At 41.8% G+C, this 25643-nt stretch overlaps 1 protein-coding gene across 6 annotated transcripts in view; it reads right to left on the reverse strand.

Annotated features, from left to right (window-relative positions):
• TTC7A (tetratricopeptide repeat domain 7A) overlaps window positions 1-25643 on the reverse strand; it is a 175536-nt gene that overhangs the window by 33858 nt on the left and 116035 nt on the right. For 5 of the 6 annotated variants that reach the window (XM_054064061.1, XM_054064060.1, XM_054064062.1 and 2 more), the window contains 3 exons: window positions 23980-24077; window positions 17469-17603; window positions 7953-8155 (listed from right to left, as the gene is read on the reverse strand). In XM_054064061.1, coding sequence (XP_053920036.1) covers window positions 7953-8155; window positions 17469-17603; window positions 23980-24077 — 436 coding nt within the window. The remainder of the gene's footprint in view (window positions 1-7952; window positions 8156-17468; window positions 17604-23979; window positions 24078-25643) is intronic. The other variant, XM_054064064.1, reaches the window with a different exon arrangement.

Consider the following 25643-nt stretch of genomic DNA (forward strand, 5'->3'; position numbering starts at 1 on the left):
GTGATCCTTCCCCTCTACTCAGCACTGTTGAGGTCACACCTGAGGTACCGTGTCCAGTTCAAGAAGGACACAGACATACTGGATAGAGACCAGGAAAGGGCCACTGAGATCACTGAAGGACTGCCACACAAGGATAAGCTGAGAGAGCTGGGACTGTTAGGCATGTAGAAGAGAAGTCTCAGGCAAGACCTTATCAATATGGTTAAATATCTTATGGTAAGTTGTAAAGATGGAGCCAGACTCTTCTCAATAGTATCCAGTGACTGGATGGGCACAAACTCAAACACAAGAAACTCTATTTAAACATGAAAAAAACCCCTTGTTTATTATCAGGATGATCAAAGACTGGACCAGGCTGCCCAAAGAGGTTGTAGAGTCTCCATCCTTAGATGTATTTAAACCCCAACTGGACATGGTCATGGGTACACTACTCCAGCTGAACCTGCTTGAGCATGGGGTTGGACTACATGACCTCCCAAGATCATAGAATCATAGAATCACTAGGTTGGAAAGGACTTTCTGGATCATTGAGTCCAACCACTCCTAACAATCCTTAAACCCATGCCTCTCAGCACCTCATCCACCCGTCCTTTAAACACCTCCAGGGAAGGTGACTCAACCACCTCCCTGGGCAGCCTGTTCCAGTGCCCAATGACGTTTTCCGTGAAAATTTTTTTCCTGATGTCCAGCCTGAATCTTTCCTGGCGGAACTTGAGGCCATTCCCCCTTGTCCTGTCCTCTGTCACTCGGTAGAAAAGGCCAGCTCCCTCCTCTCCACAACCTCCTTTCAGGTAGTTGTAGAGAGCAACAAGGTCTCCCCTCAGCCTCCTCTTCTCAAGGCTAAACAACCCCCGTTCCCTCAGCCGCTTCTTGTAAGGCTTGTTCTCCAGTCCCCTCACCAGCTTTGTTGCTCTTCTCTGGACACGCTCCAGAGCCTCAACATCCTTCTTGTGGTGAGGGGCCCAGAACTGAACACAGTATTCGAGGTGCAGTCTCAACAGTGCCGAGTACAGAGGGAGAATAACCTCCCTGGACCTGCTGGTCACACTGTTTCTGATACAAGCCAAGATGCCATTGGCCTTCTTGGCCACCTGGGCACACTGCTGGCTCATGTTCAGTCGGCTGTCAACCAACACCCCCAGGTCCTTCTCCTCTAGGCAGCTCTCCAGCCACTCTTCCCCCAGTCTGTAGCACTGCATAGGGTTGTCGTGCTCCAAGTGCAGGACCTGGCATTTGGCCTTGTTGAACCTAATGCCATTGGCCTCAGCCCAGCGGTCCAGTCTGTTCAGATCCCTTTGCAGAGCCTCCCTACCCTCCATCAAATCCACGCTTCCACCCAGCTTAGTGTCATCCGCAAACTTACTAAGGGTGCACTCAATGCCTTCATCCAGGTCATTGCTAAAGACACTGAACAGGGCTGGACCTAGTACCGAGCCCTGAGGAACCCCACTTGTAACTGGCCTCCAGCTGGAGTTAACTCCATTTACCACCACTCTCTGGGCCTGGACATCCAAGAAGTTTTCCACCCAGGAGAGTGTGCGCCTGTCCAGACCAGAGACACACAGTTTCTGAAGCAGAATACTGTGAGAAACTGTGTCAAAGGCTTTACCGAAGTCCAAGAAAACTACATCCACAGCCTTTCCCTCATTCAGTTGTCGAGTCAATTTGCCATAGAAGGCGATCAGGGTAGTTTGGCAAGATCTGACTTTCGTGAACCTGTGTTGACTGGGCCTGATCACCTGGTTCTCTTGCATGTGCTTCATGATAGCACTCAAGATCACCTGTTCCATGACTTTCCCCAGCACTGAGGTGAGACTGACAGGCCTGTAGTTCCCTGGATCCTCCCTGCAACCCTTCTTGTAGATGAGCACAACATCAGCCAGCCTCCAGTCCAGTGGAACTTTCCCAGTCAGCCAGGACCGCTGGAAGATGACGGAAAAGGGTTTGGAAAGGACATCCGCCAGCTCCTTCAATACTCTTGGGTGGATCCCATTCAGCCCCATAGACTTGTGGGTATCTAGCTGGCAAGCAAGTCTCTAACCACCTCCTCTTGGATCGTGGGAGCCTCATTCTGCTCCTCTAACTCCTGGGTTTGTACACAGAGGGAACAACTTTCCTTACTGTTAAAGACTGAGGCAAAGAAGGCATTAAGTACCTCAGCCTTGTTCTCATTCCCTGTCACTGTTGTTCCTTCTGCATCCAATAGGGACTGAATATTCTCCCTAGTCCTCCTTTTATTGTTAATGTATTTATAGAAAGATTTTTTATTATCTTTCAGGGACTTAGCCAATTTGATTTCTAGTTGGGCCTTACCCCTCCTGATTTTTTCCCTGCACAATCTCACTTACTCCCTGTAGTCCACCCAAGACGTCTGTCCCTTCTTCCAAAGCTCATAAACATTCCTCTTCTTTTTGATGCCTCTTAAGATCTCCCTACTCAATCAAGCTGGTTTTTTCCCCCCTCCTTTTCTGGAACATGGGGATGGCTTGCTCCTGAGCTGCTAGGATTTCATTTTTGAAGAGCGTCCTTGCCCTCTTGGGCTCCCTTGCCCTTAAGGACTGTCTCCGATGGGACTTTGCTAACCAGCCTTCTGAACAGTCCAAAGTCTGCCTTCTGGAAGTTTAATGTGACTGTTCTGCTAATCCCCCTCTTCATCTCACCTAGAACTGAAAACCCTATCATCTCATGATCGCTTTGTCCCAGTCGTCCTCCAACCATCACATCCCCCACAAGGCCTTCTCTGTTCACAAACAGCAGGTCCAGGAGGGCACCCTCCCTTGTCGGCTCAAACCTTGTCCCTTCTAACCTCAGCCATTCAGTGATTCTCCCAAACTGCTTTTACAAATTTCTCCAAAAAGTAAGCAGGCCTTCCTGGGAAAAGGCCAAAATCTACACTAATCTCAAAAAACAAGGGTCACAAAACAGCCTACAGTCAATCTGCTGGCCCAGCTTAGATGACTTAAACTCACATAAGTGGGAAGCTTGTTTTCCAAACTTCAGCTGGAGGGTACTGTATGACTGTAAAGTCCTTCTGCATAGCCGCCAATCTTACGTTTTGTGACGCAGAGGACAGTCTCTCTCAGAAAAAGCAGAACTTTCACAATTAGTACAGCCACTGTTAGCTGTATACTTGTCTTGATTATGGAACAAATCACATTTTCACTAGATTATGTTTTCCATACACTTACGTGGTCACAACAGAACACTGAAATACAAAATGAAGGCTGCTTTCAATTTTAACCTTCACAACTCACCAAATAAAACCCAATATATATTTTCACTTTGTTTCACTGTCAAGCATAGGGATGAGGCAGTGCAGACAGCTATGTGGCATCCTGATAACAACCTTATCATTCTTGCCCCAGCCGACAAGAGAAGTGAGGAATCATTGCAATCTTTGACTGCAATCAATAAGACTCAAGTATGAGTCAAGTGAATTTTTCTTTGTTTTGACAGTATACATTTGTTGTTTTCATTAAATCTGGAACAGTTACGGAGATGAGGGTGCCTATTTCCTTCCCTTTTAAATACATGACTCTCTTTCTGAACTAAACCATGTTGAGAATAGCACTTTGTCAAAGTTAGAGCAATGTGAGATGCGTGCTGGGCAGCAGTCTTCTGAATATCTTGGTACGGTTTTAGTTTATCTTACAATATTGCCTATGGAGCTTTAGGACTCAAATCCAACATGCTGGCATTGATCTTCTCCTCCTCTGAATCAAAAGGGAGAAGGGTACTGAATGCACTGTGGCTGCGAACTAGCAAATTCCAATGTCTTTCTCTACTGACATACAGGTAGGTGGATTTGTGTATCGCTTTACAAGGAGGTGTCACCTGCTCCAGCTTATGCTATATTTTCTGACTTGGTTGGGCACATGCCAATTTGTTATCACCATCCTAAAGCTGTGCATATCATGATGTTATATAACCAAATTTGGCACACACTGAAAGAAGTAAGCTGCAGTTATTTTGTTTAGAAATGTCCTGTCAGAGATGGAATCTGGCATGGCTGGCTAGTCACAATGTAAGACAAGGGATATGAGCTAAGCTCTTGTTTCTGGATCAGTGAAGACATCTCTGTGGAAACTCTATCAGCCCCCCTCAGGACGCAGAAGTGCTCTGTGATTTTTGCAAGTAGGCCCCAGAAGAAGCCTACAAAAGAGAAGGAGGAAAAAAAAGAACAGGGCTGTTCTAGTAAAGGGAGGGAAGAGAGAAATGAGTGAGGCAGAATGAGGAGAAATGTGGGAAAAAAAACTCTAGCAAGTTGTATTTCCTGAAGAAAGCTATGGTCTTACAGTATGTACAGTTTCTAAGGGCCAAACCAATTGCTTCTGACAGCTGTAAGTTGTTCAACCAAACTAGTAATACCACACTTCACCCGGAGTATTTTCATACATAAATAGATCACAATAGCTTCCAAAACTGCTTCTATGTGATTTTTCCAAACAAAACAGAACTCCTCAACAAATGTGCTTCCTCAGATTAGGTATTAGCCAGTAATATTTACTTTGTAAACACCACTGGTGGATTCCTAATACAGGCTTAAGGATCCTGTGGCACCACTTACAAACTGCAAATGCTAGCAAGAAGTAGCATAACTACGTGGTATTTTCAGTGTGCCTGCGATTTCCTAACTGCAGTGTTGGATACCATGTGCCAGCAGCCCCCATGATGAAACAAAGCGTGCTACCCACCTTATCAGATGAACTCAGCACTGCAGTCCTGCTGTACGGTGCTGCACTTCTATGCAGCAGCATGCTTTGTACGGAAAGCACACTGATTTGACAGCTACTGTAAACACCCTTCAGTTATTGTAAAACACAGCCATTCCAGCTAGGCAGAGAAAGAACTTGTGTTTATTGTAGTGGTGACTCTACCCTGTGTAAAAGTGAAGTTATTGACAGCCAATGGACTCATTCATTGCTAGAACTGTGCCCTTCATTTAAAGCCAGCACCGCTCTTCAGGTTGGAATTTTCCAAATATAGCTTTGACAACCCAGTTCTGAGAGCCCAGGGGAAGAGACATGACTACTTTGCTAATTGATGCTGATACACCAGGGAAGATCCGCACTGTCTGCAGTAGTTTTCCCTTAAAGTGGACTAGGTCAGCTGGATGGCAATTGCACTAAGTCAAACAGTAATTCTCATAACCAGATCCTCTTTCCTTAAATTATTATACATCTACAACACTATTACTACAGTGGGAAAACTATGTAGTCAAATGTCTGGGGAGACTAGCACTGAAACACTAGTCAGTGTGTGAATTTAATTTCAGCTGCCTGTATATGTATCTTGCATAGACTCAAGCCACTTGGAACTAGCCGATAATCTAGTTTGGGCTCTTGCATAATCAAAGACATGGATTTCCCTCCAGTAGGGGACTGAACATACTGTGCTCAAGAACTTGTATTTTTAATAACAGTACAGCTAGTACTTGGCTAACATATACATTTCAGAAAGGCATCCACTCTTCCTCTGATGGCCTTGAGGAGATGCAGAATTTACCATTTGCTACATTATACCCTCAACTGCATAAACAGAGTCTTAAATTCTTCATGGGGACACTGTCTCATTCAGTACACAGGACAAAAACACTTAGCTAGCAGCGATTCAATATTTTATTTTTGCCCTTTTTATTTGATGCATAGCCCTAAAAGCCTTGTTTACTGCACATTATTCCAGCTCTGTTCTGAAGGCAGAATGATTAATTTCTTTACAAGCTTTTCTATAGCGCTCATCAGATGCTTCTAACTTGTTGTGTGCAATTTCCTAGCTTTTGGAAAAGCATAAAAAGGAATGCCATTGTGTGGCATCCTATAACTACTGCCATGATTCATATCAGCATGGATAGAACCAGATCACTGCTATCTTATCTAACAGGTGTAAACCACAGGCTGCCAGAATGGCCAAGCTTGAGAAGATGAAGCACACACTTAAGCAAGCGATTTTCACTGATAGTTGCTGGCAGCAGGATGAGAAGATTAAAAATTTTAAGGAGACTGAAGGCTGTGGAGTATAAGTATCCTAACAGGTTCATGCTCCTTTGTCTCTCATAACACCAACTCCTTTAATTCATCCTTTCCAACATGCTCACCCCTCATCAACCCATGTGTCTTGGCCTGGTTCCTTAACCCAGACTAATTTTTCTTACCTCTCCAGTGGTACCTCCCTTATTGTATCTTATTTGCCATCTATCCTTATTTCTCTCACTTTGATATTCAGTTTATCTTCCCTTCTGGATTATGGACTAAGTCTCTACCCCCAAATTCTGCATCTCACTGTCTTTTCCACCTTTCCTAAATTTTACTCCCATCTCTTGACTAAGAGATGACAGATATTATGGGGGCTTGAGTGGAATGAGCATTCACAGACTTCTTAGGGGCTTCACAAATACACAGTGTTTTTTAAAGGCTACGAGGTGGATAACCTAGGAAGGATTTTTCTTAGGGATGGTAAAAAGCACCATGTTAATATGTTACAAAGACCATCCATCCCTAACAAAACGTAGAGACAAGTAAAGCACAGTGAAGATGTCGTGGAAGCCCATTAAGGTCTCTTCATTAGCCTCATTTTCAGAAACACTTCAAGCCATGTTTGGTGACATTTTCTAAAGTAAACTGGGCCAGAGCAGATGTGCATCTCAGAAATTTTTATTCCAAATGACTATAGTTTCAGAAAACTGCAGACAACTGAAATGGGAAGACACAGTATGTGGTCCTGCCCATAAAATACTACAAAACTGTCAACTATTAGTATCACGTTGGCATCTAATTTGATGGCTACTCTTTTATCAGTGACTTGTCTGAAATCATGACTCTAACTGAGCAAAGTACGTCATCTATCTTGCCAGATTCTGCCAACTGGCTTTGTAAAGACTGGATAATGGCAACAAAGTAATATTACTGCTCCATATCAGCCTAATATGCACATAGCTGTTTTTTAACCTTCTCCTGACATATGCACCAGCTATTAATTTCCTGGTTTTGCACTGAGCAATCATTATTACCAAATACATCATCTCTTGTCTGTATGTTCTACTATTTTCTCTCAATTATAACTCCATTTTACGTTTGTCCTCTTGCGCACTGACACCCTCTCAGTTTTGGAGTTGCCTGCAAACCTCATCAGGACCCAATTTATGCCAGGAAATATATATCTGCTAGCAAAGACACAAAATGGTCACGTGGATATAGAATTCCTGTAAAAATTTAATTAGTCAAGAAAGATTTCTAAAATCCCAGAGAGGCCTACTAGGGCTACAGTTAATATGCCACATCATTCATGAAATATGATTATCTGTTGTGATTTCATAAGAGAAGTGAGTTTTGGTCTTCCACAAAGCTCCAATTATTATTATTACTATCATCATCATCTAGGCCTTGTGTCTGTAAATAAATTTATTTCGGGGATAGTACAACAGAAAAAATACTTGCTGGATAGGATTCTTACCAAAAAAACCCACAAATGCGCAATCACTGCCCCTAACCAAAGCTGGAGCAGCTTAAATAATAACAGATTGATTTTATCGTAAACTCATAGTTTACCTTGATTTGAGTAGACACAAGATTCCAGCCCAAGGTTTACAAATCCCACACATATGCATATTCTATAGTTATTTAGTTCAAACCTTTCAAACATCAATGTACTGCTTATTTAAAATGCACAACAGTTAGTAGGAAAAGCAGCAAAGACAAAGCACTGAACTGACTTCCAAAACTACCAGCCTTTGTCAATTAAAATATTTACTTTTGACACAAGTCCTAATTAGTTTAAAACATTCAATCCAGTCTTAAAATAGAGGTTCAAGCTACCCAATTTATTCTTGGAACAGTCACTTGCTCTCAGGATTAGGAAGACAATGGCATCCAGAGCAAGCATGAGCCCTCTCCCCTCTTATTACAGTTAATCAGGAGCATAAATACTATAATGGAGCTGAGCCCCTGCAAACTCACCAGGCTGTGCATAATTTCCACTCCAGCTGGATTCACTGTGAGTGCTTCATCATACAATTGCTTAGCCTCCTCCAAATTGCCTTTCATCTCTGCAAGCCTCCCACGCATGTACAGTACAGCATGAGATGTGGGGAAAAGACTAGCTGCCTCCTGGATACAAAAGCCTGCTTCTTTGAGATGCTGTTGTTCCATGAAGAGTTCAGCTAAAAAAAACCCAAAAACCACAAAACACCCTGCCATTAGTTGAAATAAGTCAAACACTTTTCTTCATGTTAATTACATATTATTATCCCTTAAGCTTATTAAAATATGAGGCCATGATTCTGCACAGTGCTTACTACTATGGTTAGTGCTTACTATCACAAGTGGATTCACTGAATGGGTATTTTTTTAATGCTAAGGGCTCTATACAGATGTTCATGGACATCTTCAGGTATTGTCCCAACAGAGGGCGGCCTTAAGATTCCTCAAACAGGAATGTGAGAATGTAAACAGTGCTAAACTGAGTGCTAAGGAAGTAGGGATGGTAGCCACTTGGAGCCATCATATGTATTTCCAAATAATCTGGGGAAAAAAAAGGACAGAATAAGTCATCACTGTCTACTGAGAACTTTAAACATGTCAGAGTAATAAGATACATCTGACTGAACTGGACATTGGATAACTTATTTAAAAGAGTATTTCCACATTTTAAAAACAATTAAATGTATTTATCTCTGATTATCTGTCTAGTTTATGAGATAGCTATCTCTTAACTTTTCAGAGACTATTAAAATCAAAAGGCTTTAATCACAGAAACTTATTTATACAGTGTATTCACACATTTACTTCCTTACACGTAATCTACAGAAAAAGACAAAAAGAGCTCTTGGAAAAGACTGTTCAGCCATTCATTCTGGTGGTTTTCCTAGAAAAAAAAATGTAACAGGCATACTAATGTGCTTGACCTATTTGTTAATCAAATAATTTCTCATGTTAAACACTGATTTCATAACATATCTGATAGTTCAATTTCAACATTTCTCAGGATTTGGACTAGATCGTTGGACTAGATGACTATTACGTTGGACTGGATGATTGTTGTAGGTCCCTTCCAACTGAAACAGTCTCTTTAATTCTTTAATGCATTAAATCCTTGCAAAAGGCTGCAGAAGTGATATTCAATTTTCACTGCCCTAAGTAACCGAAAAGGGAAACTGTTTTTAGAGAGAGATATATATAGATAGATATGTATGCATGTATGTATGTATATAAAATAATTCTCTCTCTTCATAAAGCAGCCATTGCTCTTTGGTTCATAACTTGTTTGTTATCACTGCAAAACCTCGAAGTCTCTCTTCTTTTTTTTTAACTCATGTGGTACTACAGTAAGTACTGACTGTTCAAGAATCCAATCCGAAACAACTAATTCAGGCTTCAGATTTAGATAAATAATTCTGAAATTAGACACAACCTTAAATGCCCCAACTTTTAAAGGTAGTGAATATTCTCGGGACATCACTGTAAGGGAGGAAATTAGTCTGAAAATTCATCTTAAATAGCTTAGAATATCTGTCAATTTCAAAATGCTGGGAAACCCAGATGACTGCAGGGATCTGGCACGCTGACATAGAGCTTACTGTGTAGAGGTGAGCAGGAGAACACTTCAAAGGCAGTCCTGCTGGACCATGGCTTTGACTCTTGGCCTATCTGACATAAGACTGCGACCACAAATAGCACATCTGTTGGCACACTGAAAACGATTGTGGACTGAAATGACAGCATGGCTGAACACTCCTCAACTTCTGAAATAGTCCTTCTAGTAGAAAGGCGAGACATCATCGAGAAAATGCTTGAATATTTCTTGACCATCCCTAGGCTGTACTACAGATAAATGTCATTCTCTTCCAAGGCTGTCAACATAAGCAAAACATTAGCTCCTTGGTAAGAGCTATACTCTTTAAGAATGAATCATATACATTTCTTTCTAGTTAATCATTATAAAATCTCATCATGCGTCCCTTCCCTTGGCTCCATGAGGCTGCAGCTATCTATAATAACAGAAAGCAAGGTCATGTACCTTGTCAAGCTGAGTATGTGCACAGCCTGATTAAAAAATTCGTGGGAGGACAGTATTTTACTTGCACTTCCCAAGGAACAGAGCATTTTCCTGCCAAGTGCTGCACAGCAGCTGACATTGAGCATGCGGCAATAATGAGGATGGGGATGTGCAAAGTGACGATTCACAACCTGAAGATAAACACTTTGTTTGCAAAGTTAAAATAAATTCAGGAGCACAAAAGAAGGGATGAAATCCTGGCCTTGTTAGAAGTCAGCAGAAGTTCTGGATACTGCCATATTAAAAGCTCTATTAGCAACTAACGGCGTAATGTGACTTGTGGCGTTTTGGAAAAGAATCGCAAGGGGGTTTAGATGTGAAATCATGCAAAGCCAGTGTTTCAATGCATACAAAATGGAAACCACTTATTCTTTCGACGGTGCCTGTAAATCTTCTTCAGTAATAACAATTATTTAGAGGAAGTGCAGCAACACAGAATCTAAATAAGATCTACAAATTGTATTTTATGGTATGGTAATGTAGCATATTAAACTTCAGTCCATTTCTTTTCAGGCTCAATAGTCAATAAAAAATGATTTAATGGTGTGGGAGGTCTAATTTGCATTAAAAAAGAATGAGATAGGTGCCTTTGGGTTACAAAAAGAAAGGAGTGTACCCTCCCAGCTAAAAATAGACATTAAGGGAAATCATTTAGGCCTGCATTAAAATGTGTTTACTGTAAACTCATTTTTCTCTTCTATTACATACTCATATTATTTACAGATTAACAAGATAGCTTACACAACATGCAATAAAAACACAGCTAGAGGCAGAAATCAAACCCCCAAAACAAGGATTCATTAAATTTATCATGGTAATACTGCTGCCTCCTCAACAGTACTGAAAGTACCGAAACACCTCCCTTTGTGTTACCTGGGTTAGCAGCACTGGATTATTCAGCATATCTCCTTACAACACCTAGCCATGCTGACTAAATTAGCAAGGAACTTTTGTTACAGAGAGATGTGGCATCCAATTCCACTCTGAAGCATGGGGTATCTCCCCAGGCTTACACAGGTACAGAACATCTGGAATTCTTATGCTGTGAAAGTTCAATGCTTCAGGGAAACCATTTATGAACGCCCAGTTGTTGGACTACATCTTCCTGGGTACTGACTGTTTCTTTGTAGCTTTGAAACTAAAAGTCATGTCTGCAAGCTCCCTTGCTCTCTCTCTAACATCACCTTCATAAAAACTTAAAAACAAATTCACGTTCTGTACCACCAAAGACTCTCTGAATGCTACTGATCCATCATCCTGGATGTACCACCTCCTATGAGCGTCTCTGGAGTAATGCTACAAACTCTGAGAGTAATTATTAGGAAAAAATTCAGCATTTTTACCTGTAGGTACAAGACGGTGCACTGCATGGATGGGCAAAGAGGGGACGAATTGTGCACTGTTTTCTTTCATTTGCTGACTGAATCTTGAGCCCACAACCACTGAGACCAAAAGCAGCTATCCAGCTGACTCCATGGTCCAGCCTAGCATGATTCATCTCTTTTTCACATCCACCTTATGCTTCCCATCCGTGCTTTCTTGCAGTACTGTCCAGCCTACTCTTTTCTTCCAAACAACCGTCATCTCCTCTTGTGACTAGGGCCTCCTTTGAGGCCTTTGTTGGCCTCCTTGACCTGCACCTGGACTTCCACCGATAGAGCAGTCTTAATGCTGGGCTCAGTCTCTGAGAGCAGCATGCATCTCCACTCAGATTATCACTATAAGCTCTTAGTTCTTCCAGCTGTTCCTGCTAACATTTAAGATCATCTACAGCAAAGATCCTTAATCAAGTGACAACTGCCAGAAGTATATAATCTACTCACTCTCCAAAGACCAGTAGCAAAGACACAGACCGAGAACACTTCCCAGAACATTGACAAAGCTGGGTGTCCTACAGTCAGGCTCATTTTTTTGACTTCAAGATAAATTATTTCACTGAGCTCTGTTAGGGAGTCCATCAGAGAAGTAACAACACTGTAATCCAGTCATGTCTGCATCACAGTGCTAGTCTGAGTTGCTTGCCATCACCTTGAACACTGACTCCATTCCCCTTTTCCTAAGTGTTTCAAAGCAGCGTCAAGAGTGATTGTGCTTTTCAACAGAGAAGCAGCGATTCCCTCCTGCTCCCACCCTTGCCAGGCTCCAACTTTTCGTACTGCTTTGTGTCACTGTAAAAAGCCACAAAAATCAGCAGCGCCTTCAGAGCTCAAGAACCTAAGTAGCGGTTGGGGAAGTTCTAAATTTAAAATTCTAAAATTTGAAAGCACTTTTTAAAAAAAAAAAAAAAAGCAAAGAAAGAAAAACACTAGAATTGCTTCAAATAACCAGTACTGCATCACAGGATAGTATCTGATCCCAGCTATTCCAGCAATGTCAGTAAAGATGTGTCCCAAACCTGATAAACACCTTTAATATCAGAGCTAATAACTTGAGAGGGCTTAGGATCGCTAAAGGCTTTGGGAAGGAAAAGCATTTAAATACTCATGTGCAAGCTATGCAACTATAAGCTGTGCTGGCTGAGCTGAGGGGCAGCAGGACTGGCTGTGCCCTTGGCTGCTGCCGGCATGCCTGCTGTGTGGCTGTACCGCAGGTCAGCTGGGGTTGAAGATTTCAGCCCACTGGCCCTGATGACACGTTCTCGTGGAACAAAGCCCATTTCCTCCAATACAGTTTTTTCCCAGGAACTGGCCTATGCAGAATAAAATAAATAAATTGCAAGCATTCTGTGAAGGGGAAAAAAAAGAAGTCCCTGCTGTACATAACTAGGGGGAGCAGACGTTTTTCCATTAGCTCACTGTTCTCTGCTACACTGGCTCTTTTTACATTTCTTGTTTGTGGCATGTTCATTGTAATATTTTCTTCCTAGGGTAAACTTCAGCATGTTACTGAGACAGCAAGCAGCCCACTCCAGCCCTGCTGCGAGTACATGGAATAGTTATCCCAATAATTTTTCTTTAAAAGTGCCTTTAAATTAGGTCTACCTGGTGAGATTCACTGACTGTGCTTACCAGGCATTTAGCCAATCTTAGATCATATTACCAGCCCTACTTTGCTGTGAGTGGCCATATTTGGTAAAGTATTGGGTCAGTCAAGAGGCTAAATTGTCAGATATAAAGTACAAGCGAAGACAAACAAAGTGGACATTGTAGTTAAAAGTAAAGCTTAAAATAATATAGCAACAGGAGCTGGAAGACTAGAACTCTTATTAAAACTGGCTTGTAGCATTCTAAAATGCTCTGTATAAACAAAGCATGTGATTATTACTGCCTGGAAATATAATCACACATGCTTCAGATAAGAAATCACTCCAGTTATCCAAAAAGCTTAAAACTATTAAAACTATTTTTCTTCAGTACCAACATGCTTTGCTCTCTGGGTCAAAAGTGATCTTACAAAAATGCCAAATGAAGGTAAAGTTTGGTCATAAATCTGAAATATTTCAAGTACATTTTCCTTAGCCAAGCAGCATGACTGTATTTTCTAAACAGAAAGGAGGAGTACTGGCATGATTTTAAAAGGGAAACGATGGGTAGAAACAGTGCCTAGATCAGACATTTCTCTTGGTAATACAAGCAGTATCATCACCAGCAACCTCTAGGATTCCCATTGTAGCCCTTCCTGCAACAAGAGGTGGAAAGAGTTAACAAGCTTTACCAATGGCACAGAAATTCCCTCTCTCCTCTCAAAACTGAATTCAAGCTCTGAGTCATGAAAAGTAGAATAAAGAGGAAAAAGAGGCATCTGGACTGCATAAAGACCACCTCTCCTGGAGCTGTACCACAGCAGCATGTGCACTGCAGCACCTTTTCTGAGTACTACTTGAAATGACCTGCTTCTCAGACTTGGGGCCAAGAATAATGTTTAGGTTTGTTAATGTTAAAGGCTAATGAGAACATTCTCTCCTTTAAAGAAGCCATTACATTTCAAGAGGACTGGGAGGTTATTGTTAAAAGGGACCAGACAAGCTGTGTTAATCACAGTCTGCTGCAGAACACTTGAAAACAGACTATGGCTATTAGTATTCCACCTGCCGCAGGGAGTGGACAACCTCTCTAGTCTTTGGAGACAGCGGATCTTGTATTCTTCCAAAGCTAATTTCAACTACCTGCAAGGAAAACAGGAAGATACAGAAGCCCGCTGAAGAAATGTGCTAAGTTCCCTGTTGCAGATGACTGTACTCCCAGCTGGTCCTACAAGAGACGGCTGGACATAAGATTAACAGTAAGAATTCAGTTTTACTTGGATGTCAAAGAAAAGACGACTCTTTCTAGAGACCAGAAATCCATTAAGAAGCCCCCTGGTTGCTTAGAGTAAGCCACAAAAATTAGCTTGCTAAAGTTCACCAGGCACTGGTGCAAGGAAAGCCAAGGTGCAGAATCCATTATACTGCAGCACACTTGGACTTAGCAGCTGCACTTCCAAAGCTGCTGCTTTATTATCTTTTTTGCATAACTCTGCTGGTCATAAACCCAGATAAAAACATTAGTCTATGCCCTCTGATGTGTGAGATAAGTATATGTATCACAGGACAAGAGCCTAACTATGTGTGCAGGGTTCACAGCTTCGGTCACCTTCAGCCACTGTTAATGCACACATTCTCACGTGCTGATTGGGAGACTCATTAGCAGTCCAACAAGGTCTCTCCAGCTCTGAGGGACTGAGGATGCTCCTGCACAAGGCACAACCCCTATTGCAGCTGCAGGTGGAGGGTGATACAATAACAATTCCCCTACTAAGGAAGTCCCCTTGGAAGCCTATCTGCTGGCTCTGTGGCCTGACCTGGCTGCTGGAAGGCTGTAACAACAGCCTCGCATACCTGTGAGATAGCTGGTTTTGTACGCCTCTTTCCAATCTAAGCGGAGAATGTTCTAACTGGATCTGTTGGTTGGTACAATTTGATTTCATGCCTTGGGATATGAAGAGGCATGGGAACTGTAATGGCTCTCACAGAACCCAGACACAACTGCAGCCTGGCCATCTAAATCCATACCCACACACAGAGACATGGCCAAATGCGTCCCATTACTGTCAGAAAAGGAGGGATGCTTTGTTATAAATTTACTGTAGTATAAGGTTAGGAAATTCTAATAATTTTATCTAAAGATTTATGATTCACACTAAAAACGTTAAAAGTGTTAATGACAACAAAAACAACAATACATGAGTCATTTCCCCAGGGCAGATTAACATTTTTTTCCCTTTAGAGATAGCACGCCAAGGTATGAAAAAGTTAGGCAACTTGCTTAGAGTCATAAGATGAGTCATTGACTGAAAAAGGACAAGTCTAAGGTAAGTCTGAGAGAAATCTACAGCATACTGGTGTGGCTCTTCCATAAATATGAGAGGATTCTGGATGCAGGCATCAGAATGTTACGCTCAGCGCCTGTTGTTTTCCACAGCTGTTAATTTTGGAGTGAGCTGTTACGCAAAAGCACGTGACTACCTCTACCATTTTTAACCATGTACATCTATTTAATTTATTGTTTATGAAATATCTTTACATTGGAAGCTACTAACTCCTTACAAATATATCTGTTCCTCCTTTCCCCTCCTTCCAGACGGGAAAAATTCCAGTCCAGAGGCTCAGTGATACCCTTTTGAACTATTCCACTCACTAAGTCCAGCATAAGAGCTCACCCACTTCAAAGAAGTTGCCTAATTATTCGGGCACCATGCCCTTCTTTACAGATAGTAAAGTGTACCCTGAAACACCTGCACCTCTCCAGATCCTTCAGTATACCAGAACACAGGAACTTTGAGAAGAGAATGGGCAGTACCTTGCTAAGCGCTCATTAAGCTACATCCATAAAAATAACTGACTTAATTAATGAAATCAGATAGCAGTCACAGTATGTATTTTGAGAACATCAATCCTGATTCAAGTCCAGTTAAAACCATGAAAAAAAAATATGACAGAATAGGACAGAAAAGTTACAGCTTATAAAAATAAATTCTGCCTAAAAGAATTAATTAACACCTTTGAGACAGGCACTTGATTTACATGGAAAAGTAATCATAGCAATTCACAGCTAGATTACAGCAAGCACTAGGTCTCTATTGCTTTTGTCTTTTCACACAGCAGCAAAAATGTAACTGCCTAGAGCTATCTGAGTGAGGATGGCCAGCAGACACCTGACTTCTCACCACAATAAACTCCATTTTTTTTTCGCTCCACACCAGTCTCCTCTGCAGCCTTAAATCATGATCATAAACTGAATAAAGCAAATCTTGCTAGCGATTTTGAAGCCCACAGCACACCACTGAAATTTACATACACGCAAGCCATTAAGTGAACATGTGATTAATTTAAAGGATGATGCATTCTACAGGGTAACTTCTTTTGTTCTTTAATAGTTAAGTCAAACTGTAACAAAAAATGTCACATATTTTGTACTAGAACTGAAGTCTAATTGGCAGGAAATGGCCCACGAAACCAGCTTTAAAAATATTTGCTGAGAAGTAGGGTGAGACTGCTGGGTTTTATGTGAGAATTGTCAATTATACAGATTAGCTAAATGGGAATTTGAAAGGTTCTCCTGCATACAGAATAGCAAATTATCAGCAAGGTTCCAGTGGGTTCTGCCTTTTTTTTCCATTGCAAACGGTAGCAAACACATCTAAGAAGCAATCACAGAATTCAAATGTAATTTCAGGTGCACAACTGTGGGCCCAGTTGGGGAGGAAAAGCTGTGTCTCTTAAGAGCAAAACTGCAGGGTCAGAACTCTTTCTATCAGTCCTGAAATGTAAATGGCAGAGTATGCCATGCAATTCTGTTCCTCACCAAATGTCCTACACGAAACCCTTTCATGAGTTTGGAGATCGCTTCTGGGTAGAGTTCATTCTCAGTGTTCTCTTTTCCTCTTATGTGCCCTGCTGTAGCATATTTGCATGAGTGTCTCAAACTGACATGCAACCTATGAGTCCTCCCAAGGAGATTCAAATAGTCAAGGATAAAATGAGTAGAGGACTAACTCTTTTTAATAATTTTCACTTAAACCCTAGCAAAGACTGGAAAGTTCCCAATCTAAATAACACTGAATACACAGTTTTCCAAGTTTTACTACACGGAAAAATGTAGGAAAAGGAGAATGAAAATAATTGTCCCTACCAACTACCATTTGTTAAAGAAGAACTAACTATCCTCTTCTTTTAAAAGCATGTTTTTGTGATGGCTGAAGTTTTCTGTGTATTATGGAAAAATAGAGGCTAGTTGAAAAAAAAAATTCACACTACTCCAGTATTTTATTTGTTATATGGAATCAAAAAAAGTGGCATTTAAAAAATCAGCTAGGAAAAATCGGCAGATTTTCTGATGGAATAAGTTTTTCAACTACTAATTTCAACTACTCTGTTAATACTTATGTAATCTCATTCACCACTTAAGGGAAAAAGGAATTCCAGGTGGTGCAAGCCTTACCAGCTTGTAGCCAAATTTGTTCAAGAGCTGTCCACAGTTGCATAGGTCCTTGCTTCATTGCACCGCTCTGCATAGTTATTTCAGACATGGCTTCTTCCAGTCTTGATGCAGCAATAGAAGAGGCTCGCTGTGATCCTATGGAACAAACAAACGAACAATAACACATTTTATGCTTCTTTGCAATATTTCTTTGACTCATTAAGACAGTAGGTCCAATTCTCTGCTCTCTGCATCAGTTTTACGTAATAAGAACTCCACTGAGTTCTGGCACGACTAACTGGAGAACCATGTTTTATAAAAGGTTAATTTACTGAAAAAAAAACACTAAATTATCCAAGGACCGCAGTTCAAACAAGTGAATTAAGAGACCGACAGTAATTTTATAAAGGTCTGCTCAGCATTCATCAAGGAAGCAACTGTATTTTGTTCATTTGGAAAGATGAACTCTAACATCAAATATTTTCCACGAATACTTATTTGTAACCCATTTATAAGTACACCATCACCATACAATTACAAAATATGGCCCACTAATGTAAAATCCCAGTACAGCATTACAGAGTAGCTTGGCATCATTTGCACAGCACATGCATTTAAAGTGAGATCAGTATTGTTCTACTGGTTTAGAATTACTGGTTTTTCATTTAACCTTGGGGAGCAGAGATCTCAGTGCTTTCACTACATTAACCTTTAGTATGTGTTGTAACATTTAAGCAAGAACAAAGTATTTGGTGCTTACATCTGTGGGATAAAACATCGTATCAAAAGCTACTCCCAAAAAGAATGTATGGGCAGAGACCACATTCTCCAAGGCAGCAAGTGGGATTATATTGGAGAGCTGAGCTCTCAGAGGCGTACTAAGAGGATAGCAACAAAATAAGATGCTATAAAATGAGATTTCAGAGTTGGCTTTGCAAAGGTATGGGAAATAAAAATTTTAATATACATAGGTTTAATGTGACTTTAAAGTTGATAAAGTCTTTCTCTGGGGAGCTGCTGTCACACTTGTGCTGATCAGCATTACTCTTCAATCTAACCTTACAGGCTGACCTTGTAGACCACAGGATCACGGAGTTAAAATCCCACTTTCTCTTACCACAACCACCCTGAGGAAGCCACAGAGCGTAGGAACTGGTACTTGGAGAAGTTGGGAGGATTCTGGCCAATGGAAGGGACAGAGAGGCAAAAAACCTATCATGGGGCATATGCATTAAGTGGTCTACCTGAGAGGGCCAGCATGCTTTTCCAGCTGGAGGGTGCTGGAACGTTTCCAAACCACACCTTCTCACCAGCAGACCATCACTGGTGGTTAGGTTGCTGGCAGGCAGAGCAGCATGGTACCCTGGCTGGTGTCCTCTGAACGCTTTGCTGGGATCCAACCTTCTGCCAGGTGTGAGGGGAGGCATATTTCTGCCCCCTACTCCTCCACAAACATACCTGTGCAGCACTGGGCAGGATATGCCTTGCAGCTTTTACCTAACCAGAGGCAGTGCTGCCTGCCTCCAAGAGTGCCAAGAGTGTCATGGCTAGGGAGAGGCTGCAAGTGCAACTCGAAGCCTAAAATTGCTATGGGAAATATTTGTCCCATTATCTCACCGCTAACTAATGCCATTCATTTTAAGCAGAGGAACTTCAAAACACCCCTGCAGTGCAGGCACCTCCCACAGCTCCCTTGGAAAATGCAAATGTGCTCTTCCTAGATGCATTTCTTAAATTCCTACATACTTTCAAAGACATTCCTGATCTAATGTTCCAAGAGATGACAGTGCAGTAATGTAGCAATTACGGCTTTAATGGTACAATAAAAGCCATTCTGCTTTGCAAGGAGAACGCATTAAATTTAACAGTTTATTTAACAGATCAGTCTTCCGCCAGTTTCACTGCATGGAATTCCTCCCATCTGTCCCTTCACACTCCTCTCCCCCATCCCTACCTGCATCTGGGAGAAATTTCTCCAGAACTCCTAGCTCTGACCCCCAGCCATCCAAAACACCGACAGCTTCTCTGCAGTGCAGAGGCAACAAGAACACAGCTATGTTAATTACTAGTGATGTCACCAGGAGGGCTTTGCAGTTAGGAAGACCTCCTGCCTTCTAGATTGGCAAAACTGGAAAGAACTACGTGGGCTCTGGGGATTTTGCAGTCAGCCTAACCAGATTCTTATATTAGTACTCCTGATCACGTTAGCATGCTTTGAAAGCAACTTTCAGTATTACATTTCTCTGCCAAGACTACTCCTCTTTCAAGGAGACTTTTTAGAGCAGAATTTCATGCAAGCACCCAGATGTAATGCTGGTCTGATTGCATTAGGTGGGCAGACGGCCTGGTGTTTTATTCACATTCTCACAGAGCTCAGGGAAATCCTTTTTCCCTTGCAACTCAATCCAAGGACACCATGTCACTGTAAGGCACCTTTGTGCATTTTGGAGAGGTTCACTCGCTGCTATGAGGCTGAACAGCCACTTAGGATCTACTAATGCCTCCTTTCCTCACAAAGCAAGCTTTACAGGAATATCACTATGAGCTAGTTGTACTCCAAGGAATACAAGTTAGTCACTCTTCTCCTCCTTTTCTTCATTAACCAGGTAGTTGCCAAGAGGGGAAAGCCTGTGATTTGAGACAGATCCTGCCCAGTGCTGTGAGCTTCAATCTGCACAGCCATAAAAATGGAACCCAAGTTACTTAGCATTTACAGTGGAGAATCTTTACATTTAACAGCCTTTGGCTTTCCAGTCCTTTGAAGTTTATTTTCATTTCCATTTCAGCCTACACATGGAAGCAAACCACACTAGGCAGAGACCATATGATCCCTTCCCATCCCTGCCCAGCCTCAGACCCAGATACACTCCTTGTTCTAGACATACACCAGATTAAAAGGCTCTTTTCACCCCAGCCTATACCCACATATTTGCTACTGCCGTTCTTACCCATCCCTGCTCACATGAACGTTCCTTCAAACCTGTCTGCCCAAATAAGCCCTGTAAGAGAAGGTCTTTGCCAGCCTGGCCCTTCTGGACTGAAAGAGCCACAGCTCTGAACTTCAGGCAAGCAATATGGTGACTCTGGGGGTGGGCTGACGGCTGCGGCAGCCAGAAAAGAGTATAGCTCTAATACACGCTGTCTCCCGAGAGAGGAGGTAGGCATGTATTGCACTGGTATGGCTCTGACTTTAGGGTGATGGAGGGAGCTGGAAAAACTTCAAGCAACATTACAAAAAGGTTTCTGAATGTCTCATTATAAAATATCTCTTCCTAAAGAACTATAGATCTTTATGTGCTAAAAAAACCCTACAAAACCTGTCTCACAGGACTTTAATGTCATGCCTTGAAATAGATGCAAATGTTGGCATAAGAAGGTATCACATCAATTTGTTATTTTAGTGCAGTCTCTCTTTTTAACAGCTCCACCAGACAGAATATAAACTTCACATTTTACAATTAAGCCCTCCACACATTTTCAAAAGAAATCATAAAGATAACAAAATCGATTTTGTTGTGATGAGCTCTGGGTATAAGCGATACAAAATATATCTAAAGAATTTTAAAGCACTGTTCTAGCATGTCATAAGACAAAGAAGGAAGAAGTTAATATTTTGCATCTATGAAAAAAATGCTATCAAAATAGAAGTGTACCTCAGTAGATTTACTAGGCTTATAAGAAACACAGAATTCCCTAGCCTAAAATCACTTCAGGCAAAAGCATTATACGATAAGACTATATCAGAAAAAGAATGAAACAGCAAGGCAGCTGACTGGTATCACTGAATTTAGTTAGGAACACTGCTTCAGTGAGGAGAAGATGAAGAAAATAAAGGGGAATTAATCTTCCTGGCAGCAAATCTAAAATTCCGGCACAGCAAATAATCTCATTGTGGTCTAACCAAGGGAGAGGCCAGTTTCAAACCCGGCTGCAGTAATCCCCCCTTCATTGACGAGTCTAGAGATCGCTGAGTGCCTGTGCATTACAGCAATATTGCTGCATGTCCCAGGGGATTTCAGGACGGTAACCAGACAATGATGCAAAAAAAAAAAAAATAAAAAAAAAATCAGACCTCCTCCCTCCTTCAAAGCAGCCAGCCACAGCTGCAGCTCTGGGAAGGCACAAGGGCTAGAGCTGTACTCTTCAATCTCACCTCCTACTGTCTTCAAAGGGGCTCCCAACCAGGACAACAGACTGAGAACAGCAGCACCTACAGCCTGCAGAGCAGTGAGCCACAGATCCCTGGTGAAAACAGACAGTGCTAGTCCTATGCTAAGGAGGTTGGTGTAATTTCAGTATGAACCCCATCCTTACATCCATCACGGGTGCAAACATTAGCATGGAAACCTAGATTCTCAAAGTGGAGGAAGGATGTATTTGTTGGCCAAAACTAAACTGCATTCATTGCAAATCACTTTATGTGTGTGAAAATCTGTTTTAAAGCCTGTACTTTATATTTATTTGCTCTTCCTGGCAGGCAGTACCACGGTATTTCTTTCTGCTGAACTACAGCTGCTCCATTACAAGCTAGCTGCTAAAATTGGGCTAGGAGCAGGCTGGAACAGGTAACCAACCCAGGTGCTTCTTGAGGAAAGCACTACACAGAGACCAAACATGCCTGAGTTTTGCTGTGATTTTGGAGGTGGTGCTGCAGGTCTGCAGCATGGGAGCAAGCGTCTAACCTGACCCTCAATGTTTTCAGGGACTGGGCTTCTACCGCCTCTCTCGGCAACCTGTTCCAGTGCTTCACCACCCATAATGTAAAAAAATTCTTCCTTGTATCTAGTCAGAATCTACCTCTTTTAGTATAAAATCATTAGCCCTTGTCCTATCACAACAGCCCCTACTAAAAAGTCTGTCCCCATCTTTCTCATAAGCCCTCTAAGTACTGAAAGGCTGCAATGTCCCTCTGAAGTCTTCTCTTCCATAGGTTGAGCAATCCCAACTCTCCCAGCCTCTCTTTAGAGGTGAGGTGCTCCATCTCTCTGATCACTTTTGTGGCCCTCCTCTGGACCCCTTCAAACTGGTCTGTGTCTTTTGTGTGCTGAGGGCTCCAGAGCTGGACACAATACTGCAGGTGATGCCTCACCAGAGCAGAGCAGAGGGGCAGAATCACTTCCCTCGACCTGCTGGCGACACATCTTTTGAAGCAGCTCAGGATGTTGGCCCTCTGGACTGTGAGCACACATTGCTGGTTCACATCCATTGTCTCATCTACCATAAGCCTTAAGTCCCTCTTGTCAAGGCTGCTCTCAATACCTTCATCCCCTGCCCTGTAATGATACCGGGGGTTGCTCCAATCCAGGTGCAGCGAGTCACCTCTGCGAAGGGTAATAAAAGGGAAATGGAACAAACAACATAAAAATTACCTAAGTACGTGTGTAAATTACAAAAATATGTGTATAGAACCAGTGACATTACAATGTCATAAATATAAAACCTAAGGGTTTAACTCTACAAAGAAAGGAACAGACACACTGAAAAATTTTCTGATTGTTTGCATTCACAAGACTTAACCTTGCAATAATTTTTAACCATTGGTGGGTGTAAATGGGGCTTAAAGACACAATTTAATACAAGTCATGCATATAACATGTAAGAACTTGTCTTCCATCTCAGCCATATGTGCTGAGCCTGCGATTCCAGTTATACCAATACAAAATGTTCAAGATTAAAACTCAGACAAACCCTAATTCCTAGCTCCAAAGCACGAGGCTTGTTTAAGTGTTAGTTTTCACATTCTTCTTTGCCAGTTTGTGAGTCTGTAAGGTTCATTTTCTGGCAAGTGTTTCTCTATATACATAAGGATAGAAAGTTGCTTCCCTAAAACCCACCCAAATTAAAAGGAAAGTTTCTCACATAATCACCTGATTTTGAGAGTTAGGGTTTTAAAGGAAGCACCAACTATTATGAGACTTACGATAAAATCACAATTCAGCAGCATTCTCTGAAAGCCTCCTTTCCCCTTCCTGCCAAGATTAGCTTTGATATCTCAGTTATTTCCATCTGACTGTATCTGTTACTAAGAATGTGTATTTACCATATAATAAAGAATCACAAAGTTTATGTACAAATCCCAAACCAAATCACCTTCTAATAGAAATTGACACTCTCACTCAGCTTTCCAAAACCACAATAATAGCTGGCTTGATCAAAACATATATCTAAAAAGGATTAAATTTGAGAGCGAAAAAAAGAAGACAATAAAAAAAAAAGACTAAATCATACAAGTTCTTGCAGGAGAATAATGAACTCTCATCTAATACCTTTCATGCTTGTCTCGGAGAGCTTTGGAAAAGAAAGCAGGAACTCATATCTTTGTTTTATGCATGGGGCAGCTAAGGTACAAACAAACCATAGTGATACCCTCTGCAGCAGAGATGTCTCTAGAGACAGGCATGGAACTCCTGACCATCATCCCAGCAACAAACCTGTGTAGAGAGCCCGTGTCCCACCTCTGTCCAAGAAAACAAAACATTCCTCTCTTGCAAAAGCATGCACAAATGGGAAAGCACAAATCTTGGTTTCTCACCAGAATCAGTATCATGAGCATCTGGGAGAGTGAGATGCAGTCCATTATGCTTTTTGATCATTGGTGTTTCAGTCACACTACTTCCTTTCTCAGAGCCACTGTAAAGAAAAAAAAATCAAAACCACAGTTACCTTGCCACCTTTCAGCAGAGAGACAATATTCCCCTTGAAGCAGGCAATAGTCTCCTTGAGTTGCCACTGGAACTGAAAACTCAAGCTACTCAGCAGCGAGTAATCTTCTTGAATGGTTGTTTTAACATCTGCACCCTGGCAATACACAGGAAGCTCAGGGACAACAGTGCCCAGCAAGAGCTCCAGGGCAACATGCTATCAGTTTATTTAGCTGCTGGAAGTCTTTACAAAGTACTGGACAAGGAACATGTTGGAAGCTAGAAGCGACCCAGCCAGCAGCCTCCTCATGGCCAGAAAGAACCACAATCCCTTGGGTTTGTCTGCAGAGGGAGTTGTTTACAGGTCTGCCCTGCTGATCATTTTGAAACAGACCAATTGCCACCTTCCACCCAGGTGTTCATTCCTTCATTTCAAAGGGATTATTTACTCCTCTTCCACCTTTGTTCTGTTCAAACACAGAAGGAAGATAAAAACTACCCCTCAGCACTGCTTTATGAAAACAAGACCATCTGGTCTGATGTCTACTAGACTTCTGTCCTGATAGAAGAGATCTTTCACAGAGAAACTTAAAAAAAAAAAAACCCCAAAACCCATGTGCTTAACAAAAAATTGCTTAACACAGATCTCCTGAGCCCTCCTGTCACCACATCGCCTGCTGTTCCCCTGGGATCAGATGGTGATGATATCTCCTCTCATCATCCATTAAGGGACAAAACATCAAAAGGAAAAGTGACTGCCCTGGCTACTTTTTCTGGCGCACTTCCAAGCCTTCAGCTTAGCCTTTGGACATTACATCTCCCAGGAAACAAGCTGTCACAAAGTCATGATTGGTGTGTATGCCCCATCTTCCAGTCTGACGAGTCCTTTGGTAGGGATTCCACAGGATTCTCTTGAATTTGCATTAATCCAGCAGAATAATTAGCTTGGGACTGCTATTTGGTTTTAAGCATGATTATTCTGTTATCACAGAAAACAATAGCAAAAGATAAACCAAGTCTTGTCCTTCCCAGTTAACAATCTAGGACTGAAAGCCATTTCCCTGTTGTTCATCATAGTGGTAATCATATTTACAATACCAAATTAAGCTTTTACTTGGTCTTTGGGATCAAACACTATGGTTTCTGTTAAAGGACCCTGAATTCTTGGGCATTTGACTGTACTAATCTCCAGCCTTGACTGGGCCTCTCTGTCTTCCATACTGGTTTTCACATTGATATTCCATTTGAGACTATCATGCGGTGACAGATATAAGGGAAAATTAAATTCTCTGTCCCGTGCCTAAGCCTTGCCTACCCAGTATTAATCCAAGTATAAGTGCCCTGGCTAGGAGCTGCTGGTGGAACTGCAGAGGCATTTCTGTCTTACTGATGCATTATGTATGCAGGAACATGGCAGCTGTACGTCAAAATATCACTCTCAGGAAGCAAGTGCCACTTTAATGCAGCAGCCATCACCACAAAGTCACTGTTCAGGCACATGGCTGAACATTGGTTTATACACTATACTCCTGCTGAAAGGGCAGGTGACGAGATT

This window comes from Cuculus canorus, chromosome 3, assembly GCF_017976375.1.
Source record: "Cuculus canorus isolate bCucCan1 chromosome 3, bCucCan1.pri, whole genome shotgun sequence".
NCBI lineage: Eukaryota > Metazoa > Chordata > Aves > Cuculiformes > Cuculidae > Cuculus > Cuculus canorus.